The sequence below is a fragment of the Barbatula barbatula genome (genome assembly GCF_947034865.1).
Source record: "Barbatula barbatula genome assembly, chromosome: 11".
In the NCBI taxonomy this organism is placed as follows: domain Eukaryota; kingdom Metazoa; phylum Chordata; class Actinopteri; order Cypriniformes; family Nemacheilidae; genus Barbatula; species Barbatula barbatula.
This window is the reverse complement of record NC_136774.1, coordinates 9,077,923-9,100,796: the sequence shown is the minus strand read 5'-3', so window position 1 is coordinate 9,100,796 and position 22,874 is coordinate 9,077,923. Positions and strand designations below refer to the sequence as shown.

Here is a 22,874-nt window from a genome sequence, read left to right as displayed (position 1 = left end):
TTTAAATTCTAATAAAACAGAAATATTACTTATCGGACCTAAGACACGCAAACCAAATATTTCTGATTATAAACTGCAAGTTGAAGGATGTACTGTTACTCCAACAAATACAGTAAAAGATCTAGGCGTTATATTAGACAGCAACCTGTCATTTCGAAATCACATCTCAAATGTCACAAAAACAGCCTTTTTCCACCTAAGAAATGTTGCCAAGTTACGAAATATTCTGTGTGTTGCTGACGCAGAGAAGCTTATTCATGCATTTATGACCTCAAGACTTGACTACTGTAATGCGCTACTTAGTGGTTGTCCTGCATCATCAATAAACAAACTAGAGTTAGTTCAGAACGCAGCTGCCAGAGTTCTGACCAGGTACAGAAAATACCATCACATAACCCCAATTTTATCAACCCTTCACTGGCTACCCATTAAGTATCGTATTGACTTTAAAGTTCTTTTAATCACTTATAAAGCCTTAAAGGGTTTAGCCCCTACCTACCTAACAGAGCTTCTATCATACTACAACCCATCACGCTCTCTAAGATCTCAAAACGCAGGACTTTTGATAATACCTAGAATAACTAAATCCACCAAAGGGGGTCGAGCTTTCTCATATGTAGCACCTAAACTCTGGAATAGCCTTCCTGATATTATTCGAGGATCAGACACACTCGCCCAATTTAAATCTAGATTAAAAACGCATCTTTTCAGCCAAGCATTCACTTAATGCAAATATGCTAAATAAACCACCAGGAGATGCTGACATTAGATATTATTTTACTAGAATAATTGGATTTATTATATAAAACACCATGTAGTGTGTTTTACCCTTTCTTGGGTTTTTCGTTTTTCCCCTGTAAAGCTGCTTTGGAACAATGCAAATTGTGAAAGGCGCTATATAAATAAAATTGAATTGAATTGAATTGAAAATCACAGAAACAAAGTATCAGTGTGTGTTTAGTTGCTTACTGTTGTGTCTGGTTTCTCCGTGACCAGAGATCCATCTTTTGCATAAGAGTACACAGTGAAATCCTCAGGGAGAAGCAATCTGAAAAATAACCACATAAACAGAAACTATGTAAGGTTTAAAAAAACACTTTCTGGGAAAGTGAATGTGGAGAACATGCTAGTAAGCACTAGGAAGAGATGTGTCATTTGACCCTGTGACCTTTAGTCATGCGGAGCATCAGGAAAGTAGAACAGACAGTTAGTGTTGAGTCAGTTTCCATAGAAATTATGCAAGCGCCAGCATTATACCAACACTAAAAAAAGTACAAAAGCTGTCACAGGGTCACACTGCACCTAAAGAGTGCATATTCTTTCCTACAATTTCTGAAAAAAAGCGGTCAGTATGTAAAGGGAGGAAACACGTTTATGCATATACTGTGTCCAAGTCTACTTATAAAGTTCACTCTGTCACTGCTCACTACATAGTGGACATCACATAGTTTGCTACATACAAAACTGTGAGCAAAAAATAGCAGAGAAACTTGTGTATATGCACAGATCCAGACAACATTACAAACTTCGTACGACATACTTTGGGTAACATGCCAAAAAACGACTGAAGTCTGAAACACGGTCTTAAACATTCAAAGAAAGCTGATAAGGAATTGTATGTTTGGATTGAGGAATGTTCTTAACTGTTCAGACTACAACAAAAGCCAGAGAGAATAAATAAGAGCAGATATGAGGAATAATGAAGAAAGCACAGAGCATGTCAAGACCTGACCAATTCAAACCCAACCGGAGTGTGATTCTTGCTAAATGCATGTTTTTCTGAACCAGCGGTTCAGTTTGGGTTTAGTTATGGGTGTGTGTTTGCTGCAGATATCTCTTATACTCTGCGTGTGTACAGAGTTGAGTTATTAATCCAGGGCAGGGTAGATGGGTGTTGTTCTTAAAGCAGCTGTGGGGAGAAAGAGCCAGACATACAATAGAAAATCTCCACTCATGATCTCCAACATGAACCATTTTTCCCACTACATATCTGAGCTTTGCCCAGACGGACGTGCATTTGTATTTCTATATGTGTGTTTGTTTTGTGTCGCATCTCAAGAAGAAAAGAATAGCTAGCTATCATAAGCGTCAAACTCAATGACTATTAAACTATATAGTCATGTAGTGCTTTATACCCATACAGCATGCTGTTCTCCTGTTAATTTAAATGTGACATTTGCTTTAGTGAGTAAAACCGAGTGTTTATATGCCACGCAAGTCTAAGGAACATTGCTTTTCTCGTAAAGGGGAAGCTCACTCAAAAGTACTAAAGACATGGTTAAATTGGTCCATCTGCGAAGAGTGGCCCAGTTAAAAAAAATGTAAGCGACGAAAAATGCTTTATGTGCGAAAAACAAACCAAAATACAGACTTTAATCAATATATTCTCAGTGTATGCCTTGTGTTCACGAGAGCACTTTGACGCATGCGTATAAGGTTTGTGTGCCGAACGCCGTATGGGGCTTGCCCCTATTGGACGCCAGGGCTCTGACTCACAGAGCGGAAACGCAACTGTGTTTACATGCAGAAGCACGCTGTTTGTGCCATTAAGTTGTGAGAAGACGAAGAAGATGTGGTCTCGTGAAACATGCGCTATACACTAGGGATGCTCGATCATGGCACAAATCATAATCACGATAATTTTGGCCAATATTGAGATCCCAATTTATTTATTTAACAACATAGAAAATTAAACTGTGAATTTAACTGAAAAATACATCTAAAGAAATAGCACTGCTGAACCACTGTAAAGGAAACGGTGCGCTGTGGATTTAAACATTCCAAAAGAGAGAGGATCCTTGCAAAATGCAAAGCCGCACAAAAATAATTTAGCTCGATTATTTTGTTTTTGTAATTGATACAGGGCAAAATTGACGATTACGATTCATTTTCGCTTAATTGCACAACCCTACCATACACTGACAAGATGACTTTTCTGGACCTTGGCAGAAACTGCCACTATGATGTCTATGAGGAGCCCTGGAAATATCTCGGATGTCACCTAAATATCTTCAATTGTGCTCCTAAGACGCCGGATGTTCTCTAAACATGTTTTACATCATGTGGGTGAGTAGAAAATCACACAAAGTTGATTTTGGGGTGAACTTCCCCTTTTAAAGACACATCTACAAAATGTCACTTAGTTCTGGGTCTTCAAAAATTCAACAAACTGTCAAGCTTTTGAGAATATTTTAACCATATACATTTTTATAAAATTCATGTAGAAAGGGATATTTAATGTGATATAAAAATAATATAAACACTGTCCCATTCTCTTCAAGCTTAGTGGTGAACAAAGATGCTGTGTTGAGTTAAATAAACATGTATATTTGGTGTGTTACACAACAGTTTACACGGAGCAAACACGAGTCACTTACAATATAATGTGGCAATGTAAATTATCTTAAGGGATGTAAATAAAATGGTTTATAAGAGAGGAGAGAGATGAAAAGAAAAATAATATAGAATACTCACTCATTTCTTTCCAAGATAACAACATGCTCTTTCCCTTGAGCCTGAATTAAGTATGATACCTTTAAGAAAGGAAAAAATAAGTCATCTTACTGTTCAAAACAGTCACAGGAAGTAAAGACAACAGAAAAATGTTATGATGTTCCAAGTAGTAAAACCATTTTGAGTGTTTCAGACTATTGATTTTCAAAATCAATTAGCCCAGTGGTTCCTTAAATGGGGGGCAGGACCCCTAGAGCAGGCACGGGGCACAATGTCACTGTTTGTTGGCATTTTTTTATAATATTTAGTTTCTTATCTTTCTACCTATGCCCTTCAGCTGCGTGTACAATTAAATCATATTATAGACCGTTTCATCTGACGCACACGCCAGACCCCCAGATACCTTCTGGTTTCCCTCGATATCTTCTAAACGACTCAGGGAAGTATGTGGCTCTTGCCCTCTTAGATCTTAGTGCTGCTTTTGATTTGGGTGACCATGAAGTTTTATTATCTCCTCTGGAGCCGTGTGTGGGTTTTTTCTCCGCACAGTTTTAAAATGGTTTCGATCTTATCTGTCTAATAGGTGGTTTAATGTTAGCTTAGGATATTGCAGCTCTTCCAACATGTCTCTTGGCTGTGGTGTTCCTCAAGGATAAATTCTCGGCTCCGCACAGTGTTGTTTTCCTCGTAGATGCTTCATATTGCATCTATCTTTGACAAATATGGAGTATCCTTTCACTTATATGCCAATGACACGCAAATATACCACCCATTTCTGTAACAAAAAATTACAAGAATTTCCTACAACCACTGTTGAGGAGTTTAGATGAGCTAACGCTATGGTTGACAAGTAATTTTTTTTAAATAATAAATATTAATGAAAATAAAAACTGAGATTATCCTTCTCTGGTCCCAAGGAGAATCTGTAATCTTAATTTCAAGGTTGACTCCATTTCTCTATACCGAGCCCAATGTGCCAGAAACTTGGGCTTTTTACCAGACAGCAGCCTCAAATTTGAGAAACAGATTAATGCTGTTGCTAAATCTAGTTATTATCATCATCGTCTTCTTCACACCTATCTTACGCTCAATGCACTGGCTTCCTTTCAAATACAAGGTTGATTTAACCATGTGATCTTGGGTTACTCAGATTAAGACTTAAAAATAGAGGTGATCGCGCCTTTGCCACTATTGGCCTGAACTCTGGAATAGCCTTTCATTGCATGTTAAAACTGCAGCCCTTCGGTGGTTTTTAAACGTGCTATATAAATGAACATTGATTGATTGTTTGTGTTTGGCTAGTGTCTAATAATATAACTATATATATAGTATTTATGTTAATATTCGTTTGTATTATTATTTTAATGTGTAATAATTGTATTAAATAAACGATTTGTTGAATTTTGTTGTATGGTTCATTTTATGCAATAAACTTTTTGTTGAATGGGTCCTGTAGTTTCGTCGAATTTAAACAAACCGTATGGTACATTGGACTCTGATACCAAGCTCAAGCGCTAGACTTCAAATTCAAAATACAGGAGAAAGACAAATTTAGCCAAGTAACGGTCCTTCTCTGTTTCTATGATTGTTATCAGAAATAATATACAGGCACTCTATTGTTTGTGAATTTGAACTGAGAGTTAAGTTGGGGTCACAAAAGAGTACATGTGCAGTAACGTTTGTTTAATGAAACCGACTTTTCTACAAACAAACTAATATAATTCAATAAACATCATACGAGTTTGCAGGTTAAGGATGTTTCATGAGTGTCTTTATGTGGGTGTATGTAAACATGTTTCTCTACAAAAGTCGACCAATTAGTAATCAGAAGACATGTTCCTGGATTTATAACAAGCCGACAGAGACTGCTGAAAAAATGGGTCTAGGTCCACTTTCAAATGAACTCTGTCTCGGTTCGATTGAAATATGAACGCAACACAAACCGAAACAAAAACAACGTGAACCGGAAGTTGCGATCGTTTTTACTTCCGTATTCGGACACATTTTCGAGTGAGAAGGATTTTCAAAGGAGACAATTAGTGGGCACAGCTTGCGTTTTCACGGCGAATTGTTTGGATGTGTAAAGACAGCTGTTTAATAGATTTTGAAATGAAACAGGCTGCAGAAGAAGGGGAGGAGTTAACGGATGCTCCGCCCAAGCCGTCGAATTTACTCATTTGAGATGGATAGTCATTTTAGGGGAGGCAGTGCATTTTCAGATTTTAACCGAAGATTATGAGGGTACATGAATTTTAAAAAGAAAATGACCCACATTGATAAGCTATTTACCATTATAATTTTTTCATGAGGTCTTCGCGAGTTACCGGCTTGCAAAAAATTCCATCATATGCGCAGGCACACACTGACCATAGGATAACCCAGCATTTGTTTTGAATGAAAGTTCCTTTTTAAAATATAAATCATAAAAGAAGTCCAATCACGTTGCGACTTTACACGTAAGCTGTTAGGTTCCATATCTTCAGGTTCACTGTTAAAATCCCAGTCTGACCGCTAAGCGAACCAGGAATACCGTTTTTTGGTAGATCGCGGTTAGTACTGCGAGTCTCCTTGACAAAGAAAGTGAACAAAGAAAAACTAAATAAAGTATAATAATACACAGTTGAAACAACATGAGTTCAACTTCTCATTTCCAGTCAAACTCTTTCTCTTCTCTTTTGCCAAACTCAGAGACGCCCACTGTTTCTCAATGACACAGAGGTGAGAGGAGCTCTCTGTGTTTGTTTGTGCCATGCTGTTGGTATGCGTCTCTGCCAGGTGGAGAGTCCTACGCCCAGCACGATTGTGACAGAATCAAACTTTTAATAACTTTGCCCACGGTGCCAGATATGTGCCCCTGCCAGATTGTTCCTGTGGCATTATCACTGGTGTCGATAGATATGAGAGGAAGAAAATCATTGACTGAATGATAAAATGAAGACAGGACGAGAGTATGATGAGAAGATACAGACCAAATATCAAATAGCCCTTGTGTTTGAGAAGCGGTAGACATTTAGATGTACTATATTATAAGCTATATAAGCATATACTAAAAGCTATAGTCAATACTTCGATATGTAGGCAAGACTTTGTGTGTGTGTGTGTGGGGGGAGAGAGAGAGAGAGTATGTGTGTATATGTTTTACCTTATCTGCACCGTCCTGATCTCTCCTATGTCTGCTGATACGTCTCGGTACCGTCACCTCATATGAGGATAGGTGTGAGGTCTGCTGGGAAACTGAGCCTATAAACAGAGACAGTCACGTCACAACACCGTCTCCCCATCAGCACTTACATACACACAACAAATCCTGGAAGCAGTAAAACAGACTTTCACTTCTGTCATGGATAATTAGATTGAGTGCAATTGACTGGTTGGAAATCAAGCCCAATGATGAGCTTTGCCAAGCGCCACTAGTAGGTGGATACAGCGCTACACTGGCACAAGTATAAAGCTTGTGGGAGAGACAGCTCAGGAAGCCAGGCCCATCCCACCTTGCGTCTTCTGTTAATGAGTTTGATGAGTTTCCTGTGCTATTTTGCCAACAAAGATGAAGAGTAGATAAGACAAAACAATTCAGTGCAAACCACTCGTTATTGGGCCCATTACTGAACTCACCTCGACATTTTGTGTTTCTCACATACATACACAAACTCTTTGTGTCTCAAGGTTTTTCAAACACTCAAAAATGCTCGGATTATGTTTGGACTCGAAAAATGCTGGATGGCAACACTTCTATATGAGAGCCCCTTTACTTCTATACCTGATGTGCTAAATTTAGTTTAGCTTTCGGCTTGCGTAAGTCATCATTTAGCAGACACAATCCTCTTTGAATAACTTTAAGTGTCTACTGCACAACAGCTTTCGCCCAGGCTGTGAGAGCCCTGAACTCAAATCACCCTGCCCCTCTCTGAATCCCCACACAAAGCCCTACCTTCTGAAACATGATCATCTCTTCTATTCGCACTAGACACTTTCCACACACTTCTGTGTGTACATAATCCCACAAAAGACTCAAATATATGTATGGTTATCGAAAATTAACCGCAATCGTCAATTTTGGCCTCATCAATTACAAAAACTTAACAATCGAGGATCCTCTCTTTTGTTGTAGTATAAATCCACATCGCACCTTTTCCTTTACAGTGGTTCAGCAGTAATAATACTTCACATTCATTTTTCAGCTAAATTCAGAGTTTAAAAGCAAAGTATTTTTTTATTTTCTATGTTGTTTTAAGGGTTAATGAGTAATCGTGTTAAATAATCGGGACCTCAAAATAACCGCGATTATGTTTTTTGTCGTAATCGACCGGTCCTACTATGCATAGGTTAACATTTATATATAGTATATTTATGGTCATAATCCGTCAGTAGGTTAGTTGTATATGGGTTTTACTTCATTTTTGTGTGTCTGTACTTATGTAGCACATTGGTCTTGTGAGACACAACATTTGGTCACACTATATGTACCCACATATAGCGGAATGACAACAAAGCTCTACTTGAACTCGAACTTCCTTAAATGGACGGTTCTCTCAAAAATGAAAATTCTGTCTTTTCCTCACCCTCAAGTTGTTCCAAATCTTTCTTTTTTCTGCTGAACACACAGAAAGATATTTGGAAAAATGTTTGTAACCAAACAGTTGCGAGGCACTATTGACTACCATAGTACCGTTACCACTACTATGGTAGTCTATGGTGCCCCAGAGCTGTTTGGTTTCCCACTTTCTTCAAAATATCTTCTTTTGGGTTCAAGGGTGAGTAAATGATGTCAGAATAAAAATTTTTGGGTGGTTATAATATGTGACGATTCAAATCGGTTTAGATGTTAAAATAATCACAGTTCGTGTTTTGAGTTCGTGTATTTGCACTTGGTAAATGTGGATATGCTGATATTTCTTAAAAAAGTAGAGAGTTAGGAAAAGCACCGACAACGTCTCAGTTTGTTTATAATAAAGACTTTTGTATTATGTATTAAGTTTTAAGACTGCAATTAAGTTATTTGACATAAAATACGACAATGTGCAACACTAGAGAAATAATACAAGTGCAGTTGTTCATTTGTAATTTGCAAAATCGTGAGATCAGAATCGTGAATCGCAGCGCATCGTTACATCCCTAGTGGTTATGCGGATCACCTACAAATGTACACATGTTTTGCGATGTACAGATGTGACCCTATATGCTGTTTCAACCTGCTCTGACCTCTAAAAAAATGGCGTTTTTTTCTTTCTTAATTCGAATCCTGTAAAAGTTACAAGACGGAGTTTGTTTATAAATTACCCACAGCTGTTTCACAGAGTGTACCCAACATAGCTTAAAACAGTTACATCTCACCACATAATCTTTAATGCTTTTCATGTCTATAATTTTGACTCATAATCGTATAAAAATGAATGCATCTTCTCCACTTGCATTAAATAACCTCGTGAAAATTCACTTCAATGGTCTTGTAGAATGGCAAAAATGACTCACTCAAGGCAAACATGACTTCATACTGACCATATATTCTGAACGAGCCCAAATACAACGTCATAAACCTGCTTAGACCATTAAAACCAACACAAGGAGTCCGAAACCAGGATACATGCGACATAAATGTAAAACATCAATGCAGGAGCTTTAAATGTAAAAACTCTCACAAAGTGAAACTCCAGAGAAGCAAAGACGTCAATTCTTATGAAATCCTTGTCTTTGTGCGCATGCACAACTCTTATGTTAATGTGACCATCGTGTGATTCAGTCCTTATATGGCTTATATGGCACAAGACGTAAAGTTAATAGAAAAGCATATATATATATATATATACGGTTGGGTAATATATGACCCGTAATGGCGATCATTCTCACCTCCACTGCAGTCATATAGCAGCAGCAACAACACACAGGCGCTTTGAAGTAAACGAGGACAAACCGCATACAACATGTTTGTCCCTTATGTATCTCCGAAAAAGCGAATGTTGCGCTCTCTTCCTTATCCAGGCGTTGTCTTCCAAGCAATGGCAGCGAGTCCTCTCCACATAACGTTCCCGAGGAGAGAAGCAGATACACTCACAGCTACCTGCTCATTTTGATACTTTGCTTCTTTGTCCAGAAAGTTTGTTGTAGAGCTCGTGACACTCTCGCCGGGCGGACGTGTGTGTAATGCCGAGGAAATGGCGCTGTTTTACTTCTCAGTTCGAGACCTTTGGATTAAGAGATTCGCTCGGACTCGCATCTCCAAAGAACCCGGACTGTAGAGGGCGAAGCCGAGCACGCGTCACTGACCACACGTATAACCCTTTGTCACAGACCGGCATTGCAATAGAAAGCATCCCATTAATAAGCCCGTATTCATTAGTCAGATTGCTCTTTATTGCGAAACGTAACGTACAAAGTAGCACGCTCTCGCACACACCGCTGTTGTTGTGGCGACGTGAATTAGGGGTAGTCTAAAAACGGGTTAGGAAGAGATGGTGTAAAATAAAGCAAACTGACTCTCGTTGTGACGAGAATGAAGATGTTTCTAATATGAAGCCACACCGCTGTTTGGTTATTACAAAAGTAGACGGTCCGCCTCGCTATCACGTTGGAAGAAGGAAGCTCAGAAGTGTCAAGGACGGAACGTAGTGTAGTTTTACATGCGTCCCTTACGAAATGTCGCGCGTTACCGCGAGAGTTCGAACAGGCGACGCTTTGAGTGTTTTTCCTATTTCACGACGACTCTGCTGTTAGGTTCGTATACATTTATTATGCCTTCGTTGACCAGTTATAGTTTTTCAGATATATTGTTTATGAACAAATAGAAACAGCTGTATTTACTTGACCTGTCAGTCCTCATTGTGGCAATATATGTTTCACTGGTAAAACATTAAAAACATTTTTTAAAGAAAACATTTGGATCTGATTGTGACAATAAATTTGATTTGTTTTGGTCGTCTAACTTACTTGGCAGCTTTGGAAAGATGCGAGTTTGTTTATCTCAAATACTATTTTAGTTTAATTTATTTAGATTAAGACTGTTATTTTTGGATTTTCTTAAAGGGAAGCCAAATGCTTGTTTTACGTATATTTTATGTACACAACTGCATTTCTTATTGCCTTTTAATTGTTTAGTATTTTTGTAGTATTTTTTGCGAGAGATAAAACAGCATTTAACATGTTCACTTTTTAGTTAACAAACTTTCTATTTTTTATGAATCCGTATAATGCCCTCATTTTATTTTCTTATTCTATGTTTCTTTTATTGTATAGTTTGTTATGTTCTAATCTTCTTATAAATTGATGTAAAACATCAGTCTGCCTGCGTAAACAATTCAGATGTTTAACAAACCGTCATCCTGTTGACCAGAGAACTAATATATTATAGTGAATTTAGCTGAAACCTTTAAATTGTAATTATACTGTTAACCAGGTTGGTATAATGCCAAGTAACATATTGGGTTAAAGTTATGGTTATGATCACCATCACCAGCTTTTCAGCTAAACGTTCAGATATAATCATTATTTGAACATTATATCTATTATGTTAACAGTGATAATAAAGCAATCCAGTGATGGACTCTCTGGACATCTTGGAGGAGAATGTGGAGAAGATTTTAAAGGGTGAGGGTCTGGAAGTGAGAGAGTTTGATTCGGCCAGAGAGCAAGTGCAGCCGGTGACGTTGAGGAAAGATGTGTGTTACATTGTTGCCGCAGTTATATTCAACTCAAAGGTAAATATGCAACGCCAACGTGATTATAATGTTTCTTGAACACTACGTAATGGGTTTCCTACACATATTCGGTACAATAACCCTACAACTGTGCAAAGCATGTTCATCGTCTTTGTTCATTATTTTCTTCATTCACCTCTAGCTGTAATAGACACACTCACAGTGTGTTTTTGTTTCACAGGAGGAGGTGTTAATGGTGCAGGAGGCAAAGACAGAGTGTTATGGCAGATGGTACCTCCCTGCTGGTCGTATGGAGAGTGGTGAAAGCATTGTAGAGGCGCTACAGAGAGAGGTCAAAGAAGAGGCTGGAATAGACTGTCAGCCAATCACATTGCTGCTGGTTCAAGAACAAGGGCCACAGTGGGTTCGCCTCATCTTTCTTGCTGTAGTTACAGGTCAGATGAAATGATCGATTTGCAACTTGGTTATTATTACACATAGAACATGAACTTCATGGATGTCATACTGTCTTCCCTCAACCAGGGGGCTCTCTGAAGACGACGGCAGAGGCGGATGACGAGTCGCTGCAAGCTCAATGGTGGGATGGCGAGTCTCCGCTTACTCTGCGAGGACGTGATATACTGTCCCTCATCGCCGCTGGATTAAAATATCAGCAGAATCCCTGGTTCCCTGCATTAAGCCCCGTTGACATACCATGTCAAGTTATTTGCCAAAGACTGCTTCTCACATTTGTCACTAGCCGTGGTGAGGAGGACCGCTTGTGGCTGTTGCTGTGCAACAGTTCAGGGGAAGATGCCAGTTCACATCTTCATCTTCCTATTAAAATATCAAATGAAAGGTGCACTGTCACATGGGCAGTACTGAGATTTGTTAAGGAGTGCATGTCTTCATCATACAGCAGGCTAAACATTACCATGTGTGGAATTCTGGGATTGCAGCACAATGGGCGTGTTCTCGGGAAAACAGACGGCATTTGCTTCAACACGCTCGTGTTTTTGGAATATTCAGAGGCAGGGCCGGATATGGGCGGCCCACCGCCGTTGGACGGTGACCGTTACAGATGGCACGAGATAACCAATCAGCGCATGAGGGCGAAGATGCTTCAGAGGATTAAAGAAGGGTCCATTCTGCCTGTACACAGTCTATGATTATGATGCTGAACCTGTTAAACTGTGTTCAGATTATAAGCGATTTTGTCACTGCGATTTTGTTCAGGTCGCTAGTGGTAAATTGCTAACAGCAAGGACCGGTCTTTCCTCCACCTTTACATCCCTACAAGAGCTGGGGAGGGATCACATCAGCTGTACCATCTTCCTATTGGATGTCGCATCCGAAAGTCGCTCTACATTTGCATGAAGTTGAAGATTTCTCAACCTTGTCTCATAGCTGGACACGCACCATCCAGTCGCCAATGGTTGCGACTGCTGGTGTCGCCGGAAGTCACCAACTGAATGGGATCATGCCGCATCGTCGCTTGTAATTTGAATGCAGCTTTACTCTTTGACTTGAACTGCACTCACAAAATAGTCTCTCAATGGCACTTTACCACAGCCAATTATATGTAGAATATAATAAGAACAGTTTGTAGGATGCTGGTATTCATAATAATTTAGGGAACAGTTCATGAATATATATATTTTCTCATTTACTTGCCCTACTGTTGATTCAATATTAATGTAAAACAAAGGTAATAAAAATGCAGAAATGCTAAAAAAAAACACCTTACCCATGGGACCAGTGCATGTTAAGGGGTAAATCCATTGGATTTGCTTTTTGGGCACAAGATGTGCTCCATACACTGGCATTATAAAGCTATAAAGAGCCAGGATATTGTTTTATGTAACAACAGGTGGTTTTATGTAACATATGTTCAGCTGAAGGATGGCATGAGGCTGAGGTCATTCTAAAATATTTTTAATTTGGATAAATTTAAAGGGAATAATATAGATTTAGCTAAACACATATTACTTTTAATGGCATATAACCATAAAAATATTTGTTTTTTGTTAGTTCAACTTAAAAAAATATTAAGTCAACTCAAGGAGAAATTCAAGTTAACTAATATTTTTAAGTTAAGGCAACCAGGCAACTTATTGTTGAACCCACACATTTTGTTAGTCTCCAAACATACATAGCAACCAAACATTATGTGTCACCTTCAACATCTCACATCATCACAGTTTATTGACTTTAGCTTAGAAAACGATAATAAAATATGACAAGACTTCAGAGTGAAACTGTCAGAACAAATTCATCTTGATAATGTCAGATACCATTAATAGAAAGGTATGTAATGGATTAGGTTGAATAGCTGTCTGCTGTTAAATCATAGCAAAACATGGTCAGGTCAAAGTCTCCGAATCAGTTTTTCCATTTTAATGGTAGTCCACTGTATGAATAATTTTTGCATATGTCACTGTTTATTTTGTTATCCTAAATGAACTACAGTGTGTCCTGTACCCATGTCAAAAATTATATCTGGTGTCTGAATATTTTTTGGTTTGATTGTATATGTAAATTCTCTCTACAACACCTGGTGAAGACTTTTTTTAGAAAAATAAAAACATAAACCGACCAAAGGCTGCGATTTCCTAAAAGGTAGTAACTGCTTGCTTGAAAGCATGATTTTTATTAATGCTCATGACTGTCTTTCCTTGAAGGTCAATTTTGCTTTTAAACTAAAAAGTTTACCAAACCACTATTTTTGTAAAAATAAACAGCGAGTATGTCTGTCATATACAATCAAACCAAACATTATTCAGACACCAGATATAATTTGCTGTACAATCTGTAATGAATGAACATAAATACAAGTACATTGACAAACATACAATGTCCATGCCGTCACCAGTCAAAGCATCTTTTCCAACAATATTAATCCTTAAAACAGTGATAATGACTGCAGTGATGATGATAAACTTCCTGCAGTCTCCAAAAACCATCACACTGCATGACAACACTGGATAAGGAGTGCAAACCTTCAATAAACATCCAGCAGTTAAGTATAAACACATGTGAAGCACAATGGGAGATTTCCTGGGAAAACACATGATGGGGTTTGTTTCAACTCTTTTTTGACTTGTATACGGGTACAGTCATTTAAGAACAGAAAAAGACTTCCAAAACTGTGGCAACAAGGATGGAAACACAATTCTTTAGTCTGGTATTGCATCAATGATAACTAAACATGTTTATTAAAAAGTATTTTTAATTGGAAATACTGGAATAGATAAACATGTTTATTAGAAGGGGGTGTCCCAATACTTGTCCAAATTGTGTATTTGGGAACGAGGAGATTCTATCAGATTAATGTGTCTGTTGGGGTTTTTCTTCACAGCTTTTCAACAGAGACCTTTGATGCAATTAAATCTGAACAAACTTTTTTAGGAGTTTATTGCTGTGACAGTACAGAGCAATTATTGCGTACAGTCATGCCGTGAAGAATTCTGATAAAATCTCACAAAACTGTCACATATCACCTCAAGTTATATTGAGAAAAAAGGCTGATGATGAATCAACTAGACAACCACACATATTGCACACTAAAATGCTTTAAAAAAATTGCTGACCAAATTATAAAGATAAATAATGTATAGATAATTACAAACCATAATTAACAAGTCCAGTCAATATAGCACTAAAAAAGATAAAAGTGAATGTGCAATGGCTTAAAATCCAATCGTGTAGTTCTGATTAGAGATCAACTGAACATGCCATTATAGACAGCTTGAAGTGAGCTCAAAACCTCTAATAAAATTTCCCCAAATCCTCGGTTGATTGACTAGTTGTGTATAGAAATTGAGTAACAGCCCTAAATATTGTGCAAAAGACTGTTTATTCCTATCCATTCCACTTAAAGTGCAATGAAATAGGAAGCTGTCTGACCTTTGCAAGTTTGGAGAATGAGCAGCTTTACAGTTTCTGCTCGCGAAAGCAACCTGCACTGTATATATGGTACCATTAGTCTAAACACATCACTTGCCACAGATCTACACTGTGTCCAAATCTATTTTTCCGTAAACGGTGACAGTTATACAGAAAATGCTCTTCGGGTGCTGATTCTTTAAATACGTTGGTTTCTGGCCTGTGGTTTCATTGTTGTTCCATAGGAAGTTTGACAAATGCTATTGCAGCCAGTTCCTTACAGAACTCCTCAAGCACTATAACACCCTTTAACAGTGTCGCATGATCCATCCTGACAAACAAAACACACCAATACACATTAAGTGTCAGTCAATAAGGTTAACAAAATGCAAAAATCTAAAGTTTAAACAGATCACAGTTGTTCATAGTCTGCGAAAGAATCTTAAAACTCTATGACAAACAACATTTTAATCTTCTCAACCAAACTAAATGTCAAGCACATCTTCAAGTGTTAGATCCCGTTTCAATGCAAGTTTAGAATGCCTGAACTATCTTTTTTTAAGTGAACTCTCTCTCTTTAAAGCTGCAATTTGTCATTTTTGCAGTTGCAGTTTTAAACACAAAATTGCAAGTAAATTTGTGTCCTTCTCGTGTGATGAGAAATGACTGACATTTTCCCAAATAACAAATCATTATTATAAGCTTATCATTGTGAATCAGGGCAGTTTTCAACACTGTTTTTTATGTACTTGCTCAGTAACTGACTTCTATTATATTTTTAAGCAAACTATACTGCAGCTTTTAGTATTGTGAGTATGTATAGTGAAGGTCTCACATAGTCTCCTCCTCCTGTCCCATCAGTTGTCTTCTGGTGATCATCAGTCTCTCTGTCACATTGGGGATGTGTTGGATCCTCTGCATCAGCTCACCTATCACCTACCACACAAAGCACTGGCATTAAACCGCTTCCATGCACATATTTTTTGTTGTTACAGGACATAAATCCTGCTGTTCATACAGGATAAAAACAACAATCTGAACCAATAGTAGCTTTTGGTTATCGTTAAACAGCTGTCAGTAAACCAACTATCAGTCAACCAATCTCTACAGTTCACTCACTGGCAGCTTTGAGTATGACTGCTACTTACCCTGACCAGAGTAGAGAAGAGAGACCGTGCTCCAGGACTTAGGCTGATGTAGGGGTCCAGTAAGTACTCATGCAAGTGAGGATGAGGAAACACGGCCAACCTGGACAAAACTGACGTCACCTGCAGATTCAGCTCATATGGCTGGCAGAGGTATACGAACACAGACATACTATGATAAATTGTGATAACTTTTGACAGTATGTTTGTTTTTTTAGGTAGAAAGTAGAGGATCTAACAGTACTGTTTTACCTGCTCTAGTATGCGAGCAATCCTGTCGAACAGCATTTTAAGGAATTGTCCTTCATAGAAATCTGTATTTGGAGCGCTTTCAGTTGCTTTGGCAGAATCCGGCCAGTTCCACTCGAGTGACGGACCAGAACACTCTTTCATCTAGACACAGAGGATAGTTTCAATGTCAGATTATTTGTAAAGCAAATTTGAGGTAACAAAAAATGTATGGTGACGGCGTTTGCTCATTAATGTCTTTAACCCATGTTACTGTATGCTATGTGAATTTATTACATGGCTCGTTGGAATGCTTGATTCTGATTGGCCAGATTCGGCTGTTCGCTAAACAAGCCCTTCTGATCACACTGCCGGGGCTTATTTCTGCGATAACAACCGGCTGCCTGTACATTATCCCTAACATAAAAAATCTAACAATATAACGTTCTATATTTAGCATATTAACTTACCAACTTGTGTGCATCGTGAACATACGTGTCATATCCCGCTTCTTGGACGAGATGGGACGTTTTTGCCTCTTGAGGCACTAAACACAAGAAGCTATAAAATTGAAAACAAAATAGAAATAATCAAGTTTTTTTATAATACAATAATAATGCAATATATAATAATAAAAATTAATAATACATAAATTTCTAATACACATCATTGATATATGGACTAATAACTGATTCGGGACGGGCAAATATCTCTTATTACGAACAGCAAATCCTGACAACCTGTCTACACCGCACAGAAGCGTCGCGACAAAAGACAGAAATTATCACGTAGTATCACGCTGCATCCAATGGGGAGAACATTTCTGTTTATAATGGGTTCTCGTGTGCGGTGTAGACAGGCTGTAAGTGCATTCTGAGTAATTATTCTGTAGTGATACCTGTTGACGACATCAGCGGCTTGTATGTGTGTACTGGGATTATGTTTTTCTCTAACACTGGGCAGAGAGAGGAGAGGCTCTTGACCACTGAATCCACTGTCTTCATACATGTCTGTGAAGAAGGGATCTTCCTCCAGCTCGCTAAAAGAGAAGTTACTTTAAAGTGCGAAATCTAAGTTTAGTCAAAGCTCAGACACCAATTTGAAGACACTCTCCACTTACTCAGTCTCTTCCAAGACATCTGCTTCAGCTCCTTGTCTTTCGTCCCCGCACCCTGATCCTGGCAGCCTATAGCAGCGCATCTCAAGATTCCTCAGCACCAGATTGGTCAAGATATGCCTGTTGGGTTTCTTTAGAAGCTCCTCGAACACACGCAACGTTGTGATGCTGATCTAAAACAGGGCAAAATAACACAAAACACATACTGTACATACACTGTTTCAAAACAAAGCACATTTGATTTGATAATCCTGTGCGGTTACCTCATCTGAAATATGATTGCAGTGTTCAATAAGACAATAACGGAGGTTGTGTGACGTTGATTGATCTCGCTGTTCACAGTGTGTGTCGCTGCCCAAAAGAAACTGAACGAGCTCCTCCAGGAGGACGGGAGAATGTGTGTGACGTAAAGAACAGGACAGCAGTGCAGTGTGTACTAGAATCCCAACCTCTGACCTGAACAATCAGAGACCAACAGAAAACCTCATCAGCTTTATAAGATTCATCAGTTGGTGAGTAACATCACGGTGTACACTACAGTCGCACGGAATCTCCGAAATCAATATTTTAATAAAGTGTTTTGGACATCTGGACAAGCTATCTGGACATCTGGGATTTTGATAATGATATAAAGGTTTGGATTGTGTTTTATAGCAAACCATCAGTGTGTACCAGCATTTTTTTAGGTTTGCCTATGGCATCTGATGGACCCGGGAAACTGTAAAAGACCTAATAAGAACAAAGTAGGAGTTTATTGAGGTAATAATAGTCGATATTGAGGTAATAATTAAATAATAGTTTAATAGTCAGAAATGGACCCAAATTCAGGACTAAGAACAAAATCAATGAAAATAAAACGATAAAAGGCTGTCACAAAATATCAGATTTTCAATACAGGATTATTGTGCCACAAAGAACTCACAACAATGATAAATATCTATTATACATATTACACATATTTATTATACATAGATTTGAATAAATGAATAAATGGTGTTGATTATCATTTACATCATCTTATATTTTAATTATTTTTTATGTTATAATCTATAGTAGTATATTGTCACACCCCTAGTAGTGAAATGTCGTCTGTGTGTCATACTCACATCTGAAGAAGTTGAGGCTCAATGACTCCTTTAAGCCACTGGTGGTGAATTGCTTTGGCTACTTTATTAGCAAGTACCTACCGGAAAAGCGTATAAATAGACAAAAATCCAGAAGCACAGCTAAAATACATTTTGTCCATATCTAACGGTCATAAAGCCTGATTGTTAAAATGTTTTTAAAGGGTAATTTTATTAATGGGTAACTCCTACTCTTAACACTCTTTATGGCAATCCTAACTGTAAGGATATGTTAAGGATTCAAATATTGCTCAACTCATCAGATGCAGCTATACAGATAAAACAGAAACACAACTGATAGCTCTGTCAAACCTTGGGTGCTTTTTTCACTATCTGATCGCAGAAGTCGAGGAAGCAGAAGAACCTGTAAACATGCTCGCTACCAGGGAACGACTGACTCTCCTCTGCAGTGTCCTCTGTAAACTGAGTCCTGCAAACAAACAACAGAGCATTAGTAAAGTGGTGCTAAGGGTAAAACAGACACTTCAGATTAAACAGACACACCTCCACTGTAGACCGGGCAAGCTGTGTATGTCTGCAGGGTCGAGCGTTGATGGTACGAGGCAGTAAAGTTCAGTCAATCTCTGTGCGAGTAAGTGACATACTGGCGTTCTTTCAGCAAGGATCTTTCCAGTATCTTCCTTCGGCAAACTGACCAGCTGCAACAAACTCTCCATGGCTCTGAGTGCAATGCGACTTTTCTGACGGAGAGAAAGTCTTATTAAAAACACTGATAAGTGATTCTAGAATCCTTCTATGGTCTTTGTATGCTTATCAATTATTTACAATTATTTAAGATACAATAATAAGACAAAAGAATCTTCAAACTTGTATTATTTCCAAACATTGAACAAACCATTTTACCATTGTCGTCCATTACTTTATGATCACTCACCTGACTTTTTCCCAAGTGTATGAGTACTGGTATAATGCCCGTCTGAGGTATGCTGGAGAGATGGGCATCAGTCTGGGCAGAAGGGGAGGAGGGCTCCCCCGCTGGACTAGAGGATCCACTGCACCTCTCCTTCACTGACTCTTCTGAGGTAGAACCAGACCTTTGCTTCTGGGACTCTTTGGTAACCTATTTGTAGAGATTTGTTGTATGTTCATTGTCATTTTAATAAGAACATAACATTTACATGACTGTCGACACAACTACACCGCACAGAAAAAGTACCTCAAGGATGTAGTTTAGAACATAAGAGTCTTTATTCACTCGAGTGCAAAGAACAAATAAAAACTGGGATTCTTCTTTTTCTGTCTGCGATTCAGGGAGTCCACATAGATGGATGAGTTTCTAGAGATTAGGAAACAAATATATATCAGCTGTTTATAGGCTTATTTACCACAAAGCCGACACTTTTAAGAGGTTTTAATCATTACAGTTTCTCCATCCCAATTTGCTATTGGATTTGAACAGATGGACAAATCACACGCTTTTCCTTTAGTAGTCCAAACAAACAATTGGATTTTCAATAAAATACATTCAAAAAGGGCTGCAAGATATATTGTTAACTAACCGCACACGATTAGGCGATTTACTACCATTGTTTTTGCGCAGTTCTTCAGTGAAGTACGGTTAAATGTGCAAACTCCAGAAACCCCCGTAGTTCTGGAAAATGCTTATCTGTCTATCACTGATTTTCAAGTCTTCTCTGGTACCTCCATGATAATAAGTATATTTATAATGATGATGTTTGACGGGTGATTTCAGATGGGGCAGCACTTGCTACTGATCAAAGAGCTGTGCTTTACTGTCAAGCTGCACATAAACACAATCATAATTTGTCGCGATATCGTAGTCACAATCGACAGGTTATGCGATATTTAGTGAACACTGCGGTTAATCGTGCAGCCCTACATCCAAACTTTTTGTGATGAATAATAGTTACTACACAATTACGATGCACAAAATTATACCTACAAAGAAAAAAAACATCATGTCTTACCTGTACAGGTCGATAAACATTGATTAAATGCAGCAGTGGTTTTTGGATCTGGCCCAGAAATTTAGAGAAGAACAGCATCACTTGCTGACTCATACCTGGAGGATACTGCACCCATGAGAACAGATCAAGAGAGTAACTGCATTATTTCACTAAAGTCTACATGTCTTCAATCTCTGTCTTGTGTCATCATACCTGTGCTTTACCCAGTGTGCAAAGTGTCTCTAGTATTTTATGCTGGAGCAGGTATTCCATACAAGAACCCGTCTCCTCCCCTTCCAGCTTCTCCTCGTACACCAGGATGTCCAGCATCTGTTTCAGCCTCCATGGGATGTCTGTGTTCTTCACTGGACGAGATTCATCTATTCAAAAAAGCATAAAGAACACAGTTTTCATTACTTAACCACACATCAACATAGATTTAAACACTATGGATATTTAATTTTAAAGCAGCAATATGTCATTTTATCTCTCTATCGTCATCTCGTGTGGAGCAAAAAACTGAAAAAAGTTACTTTATTCATGAAATTTGACCAGACAGGTAAAATCAGAAATCATTATTATAAGCGTAACAAAGCAAAGCGTTTTTATGTATTTTTACAGATTACAGCTTTAACAAATCACTTCTTGATTGGACGTAACGATTCACGATACTGAACTCACAATAAGATTTTTTTACAGGTTTTGGTTTACATAATGAGTTGAGACAAATTAGAAATTAACTTCCCTTTTATTATTTCTTGAACGCTGAACATTTCTTTGTAAAATTAAAATAAATGATATGTCAAATAACTAAATTAAATTGCAATTTTGAAACAAATTCAAAATTAAATTCAAAATGTATACTAAAAAAGTATTTTTAATATAAACCAACCTAGACTTTCTTTTACTGTTTTGAAAGGGATACTTCACCCAAAAAATGAAAATAATTTACTCACCTTCGAGTTGTTCCAAATCTGTATAAATGTCTTTGTTCTGATGAACACACAGAAAGATGCTTATAACCAGACAGAGTTTGCCCCCCATTGACTCCCATAGAAGGAAAAATTAAGTTGTTATATTTTTTTGTTCTGCTGAACACAAAAGAAGACATTTTGAAGAATGAAGAACAGTAAACAATTCTGGGGCACTTTTGACAACCATTGTATTTGGAGGTTTCAGATTTCTATTGGAGTCGTTTGGGGCAAAATCTGTTTGGTTACAAGCATTCTTCCAAATATCTTTCTCTGCGTTCATCAGAACAAAGACATTTGTACAGATTTGGAACAACTCGAAGAAGGTGAGTATTTTTGGGGTGAAGTATTCCTTTTAAAAAAGTTTTTAAAAGTCTTAATTGATACATTTAACATCTCAAACAACAAAATGTTTTATTATAATCACGTCGAATGTTACATCCCAATGTTGTATTAACATGGCAATAACGGTCTTACCAGTAGTTTCAATGTAATAGTTGGTTATTGCTTTCCAGTGATCCACAAAAGAGTCCAGCAGGTTAATCGAAGGCTCCTGCTATAAAACCAGAGAAGAATAAAACTGTACAGTGATTCACTGCAAGTACATTTGATTTCCAAAAAGTCTTAATTTAAATACGTTTTATTTTATTCATACATTTAACTAAAATCCACTATGGTATTTCTGAACATTGTATGTCACATGAATCTTTCAATACAATGATACCACAGGCTTTTGTAAAAACAGTGTGAGCATGTGGTGTAAATGCATGTCCCTCAAGACTTTCTGTGGTGGTTTTATGGACTCTCAAACATGTCCAGACCTGCAGGAATATGCACCTTCCACATAAACAACTCTGTATCAGACACTTAAATTCATTATAGATATACATAATTGCTCAAATACCCCTTCCATGGATATAGTAAACCAAGTCTGTGAGTTTCCATTATACTCTTTGAAAACTGTAGCACCCAAGCTAAACTTAGGACAAACATCTAACTTCTTCATACGAAGTTCAAACTACGTGACAACCCATTGCCAATCTATGCATTTAGACATTTAGTTATAACAACGCATCAAATCAACTTAAATGCTTCATTTATTACGTTTTAAAGGATCGTGCAACAGGTCTCCAGAGTTGTTATGTTAGCAATGCTATGCTAGCAGCTACGATATTCAAGTCAGTACTTACAGTTTCCAAAGCCTGCTGCAAAAAAGCCGTCACTTTATTAAGCATATCCATGGCTGGGTCTCAGAACAGCTCATTTAAGTCAGATGTAATGTTTCGGACATCTTTATTTCGTTATATAGCGCTAGTGTAGTTTGTGAACGATGCTCACAGGGCTGCTTGGCTCCACCTGCATTAGTTGCGCGTGCTTACACTGACCCCCACT

The 22,874-nt window shown here is 37.9% G+C and overlaps 3 protein-coding genes across 9 annotated transcripts in view; 1 reads left to right on the top strand and 2 right to left on the bottom strand.

Annotated features, from left to right (window-relative positions):
• adam9a (ADAM metallopeptidase domain 9a) overlaps positions 1–10,098 on the bottom strand; it is a 27,231-nt gene extending 17,133 nt beyond the window's left edge. Inside the window, exons 1-4 of one of the 2 annotated variants that reach the window (XR_013787351.1) lie at positions 9,301–10,087; positions 6,596–6,693; positions 3,475–3,533; positions 970–1,048 (exon numbers count right to left, since the gene is read on the bottom strand). Coding sequence is in view for 1 of the 2 variants with exons in the window: in XM_079468392.1 (XP_079324518.1) it covers positions 970–1,048; positions 3,475–3,533; positions 6,596–6,693; positions 9,301–9,376 (312 nt within the window). In the remaining variant the exon portion in view is untranslated. Of the gene's footprint in view, positions 1–969; positions 1,049–3,474; positions 3,534–6,595; positions 6,694–9,300 lie in introns of both variants that reach the window. The other variant, XM_079468392.1, reaches the window with a different exon arrangement.
• On the top strand, positions 9,689–13,928 carry nudt18 (nudix (nucleoside diphosphate linked moiety X)-type motif 18). 2 transcript variants are annotated; one of them, XR_013787352.1, is made up of 5 exons: positions 9,689–10,164; positions 10,965–11,144; positions 11,326–11,539; positions 11,628–13,114; positions 13,191–13,928. XR_013787352.1 is itself a non-coding variant. In XM_079468398.1 (4 exons), exons 2-4 carry the CDS (start codon positions 10,986–10,988, stop codon positions 12,251–12,253), a joined length of 999 nt encoding a protein of 332 aa, XP_079324524.1. In that variant the 5' UTR covers positions 9,689–10,164; positions 10,965–10,985; the 3' UTR covers positions 12,254–13,269. The 2 variants fall into 2 exon arrangements, 1 of the variants encoding a protein (XP_079324524.1); XM_079468398.1 differs by having other exon boundaries at positions 11,628–13,269.
• fhip2b (FHF complex subunit HOOK interacting protein 2B) lies at positions 13,274–22,874 on the bottom strand. 5 transcript variants are annotated; one of them, XM_079468393.1, is made up of 18 exons: positions 22,673–22,874; positions 21,960–22,038; positions 20,725–20,891; positions 20,533–20,637; positions 19,761–19,880; positions 19,479–19,664; positions 19,088–19,284; positions 18,896–19,013; positions 18,566–18,642; positions 17,723–17,915; positions 17,463–17,632; positions 17,241–17,381; positions 16,813–16,903; positions 16,367–16,507; positions 16,118–16,258; positions 15,805–15,905; positions 13,891–15,300; positions 13,274–13,583 (listed from the first exon to the last, which is right to left on the bottom strand). In XM_079468393.1, exons 1-17 carry the CDS (start codon positions 22,721–22,723, stop codon positions 15,198–15,200), a joined length of 2,181 nt encoding a protein of 726 aa, XP_079324519.1. In that variant the 5' UTR covers positions 22,724–22,874; the 3' UTR covers positions 13,274–13,583; positions 13,891–15,197. The 5 variants fall into 5 exon arrangements, with proteins under 5 accessions (XP_079324519.1, XP_079324520.1, XP_079324521.1 ...); XM_079468394.1 differs by having other exon boundaries at positions 21,960–22,035; positions 22,673–22,871; XM_079468395.1 differs by lacking the exons at positions 13,274–13,583; positions 21,960–22,038; positions 22,673–22,874 and adding an exon at positions 21,468–21,498 and having other exon boundaries at positions 13,912–15,300.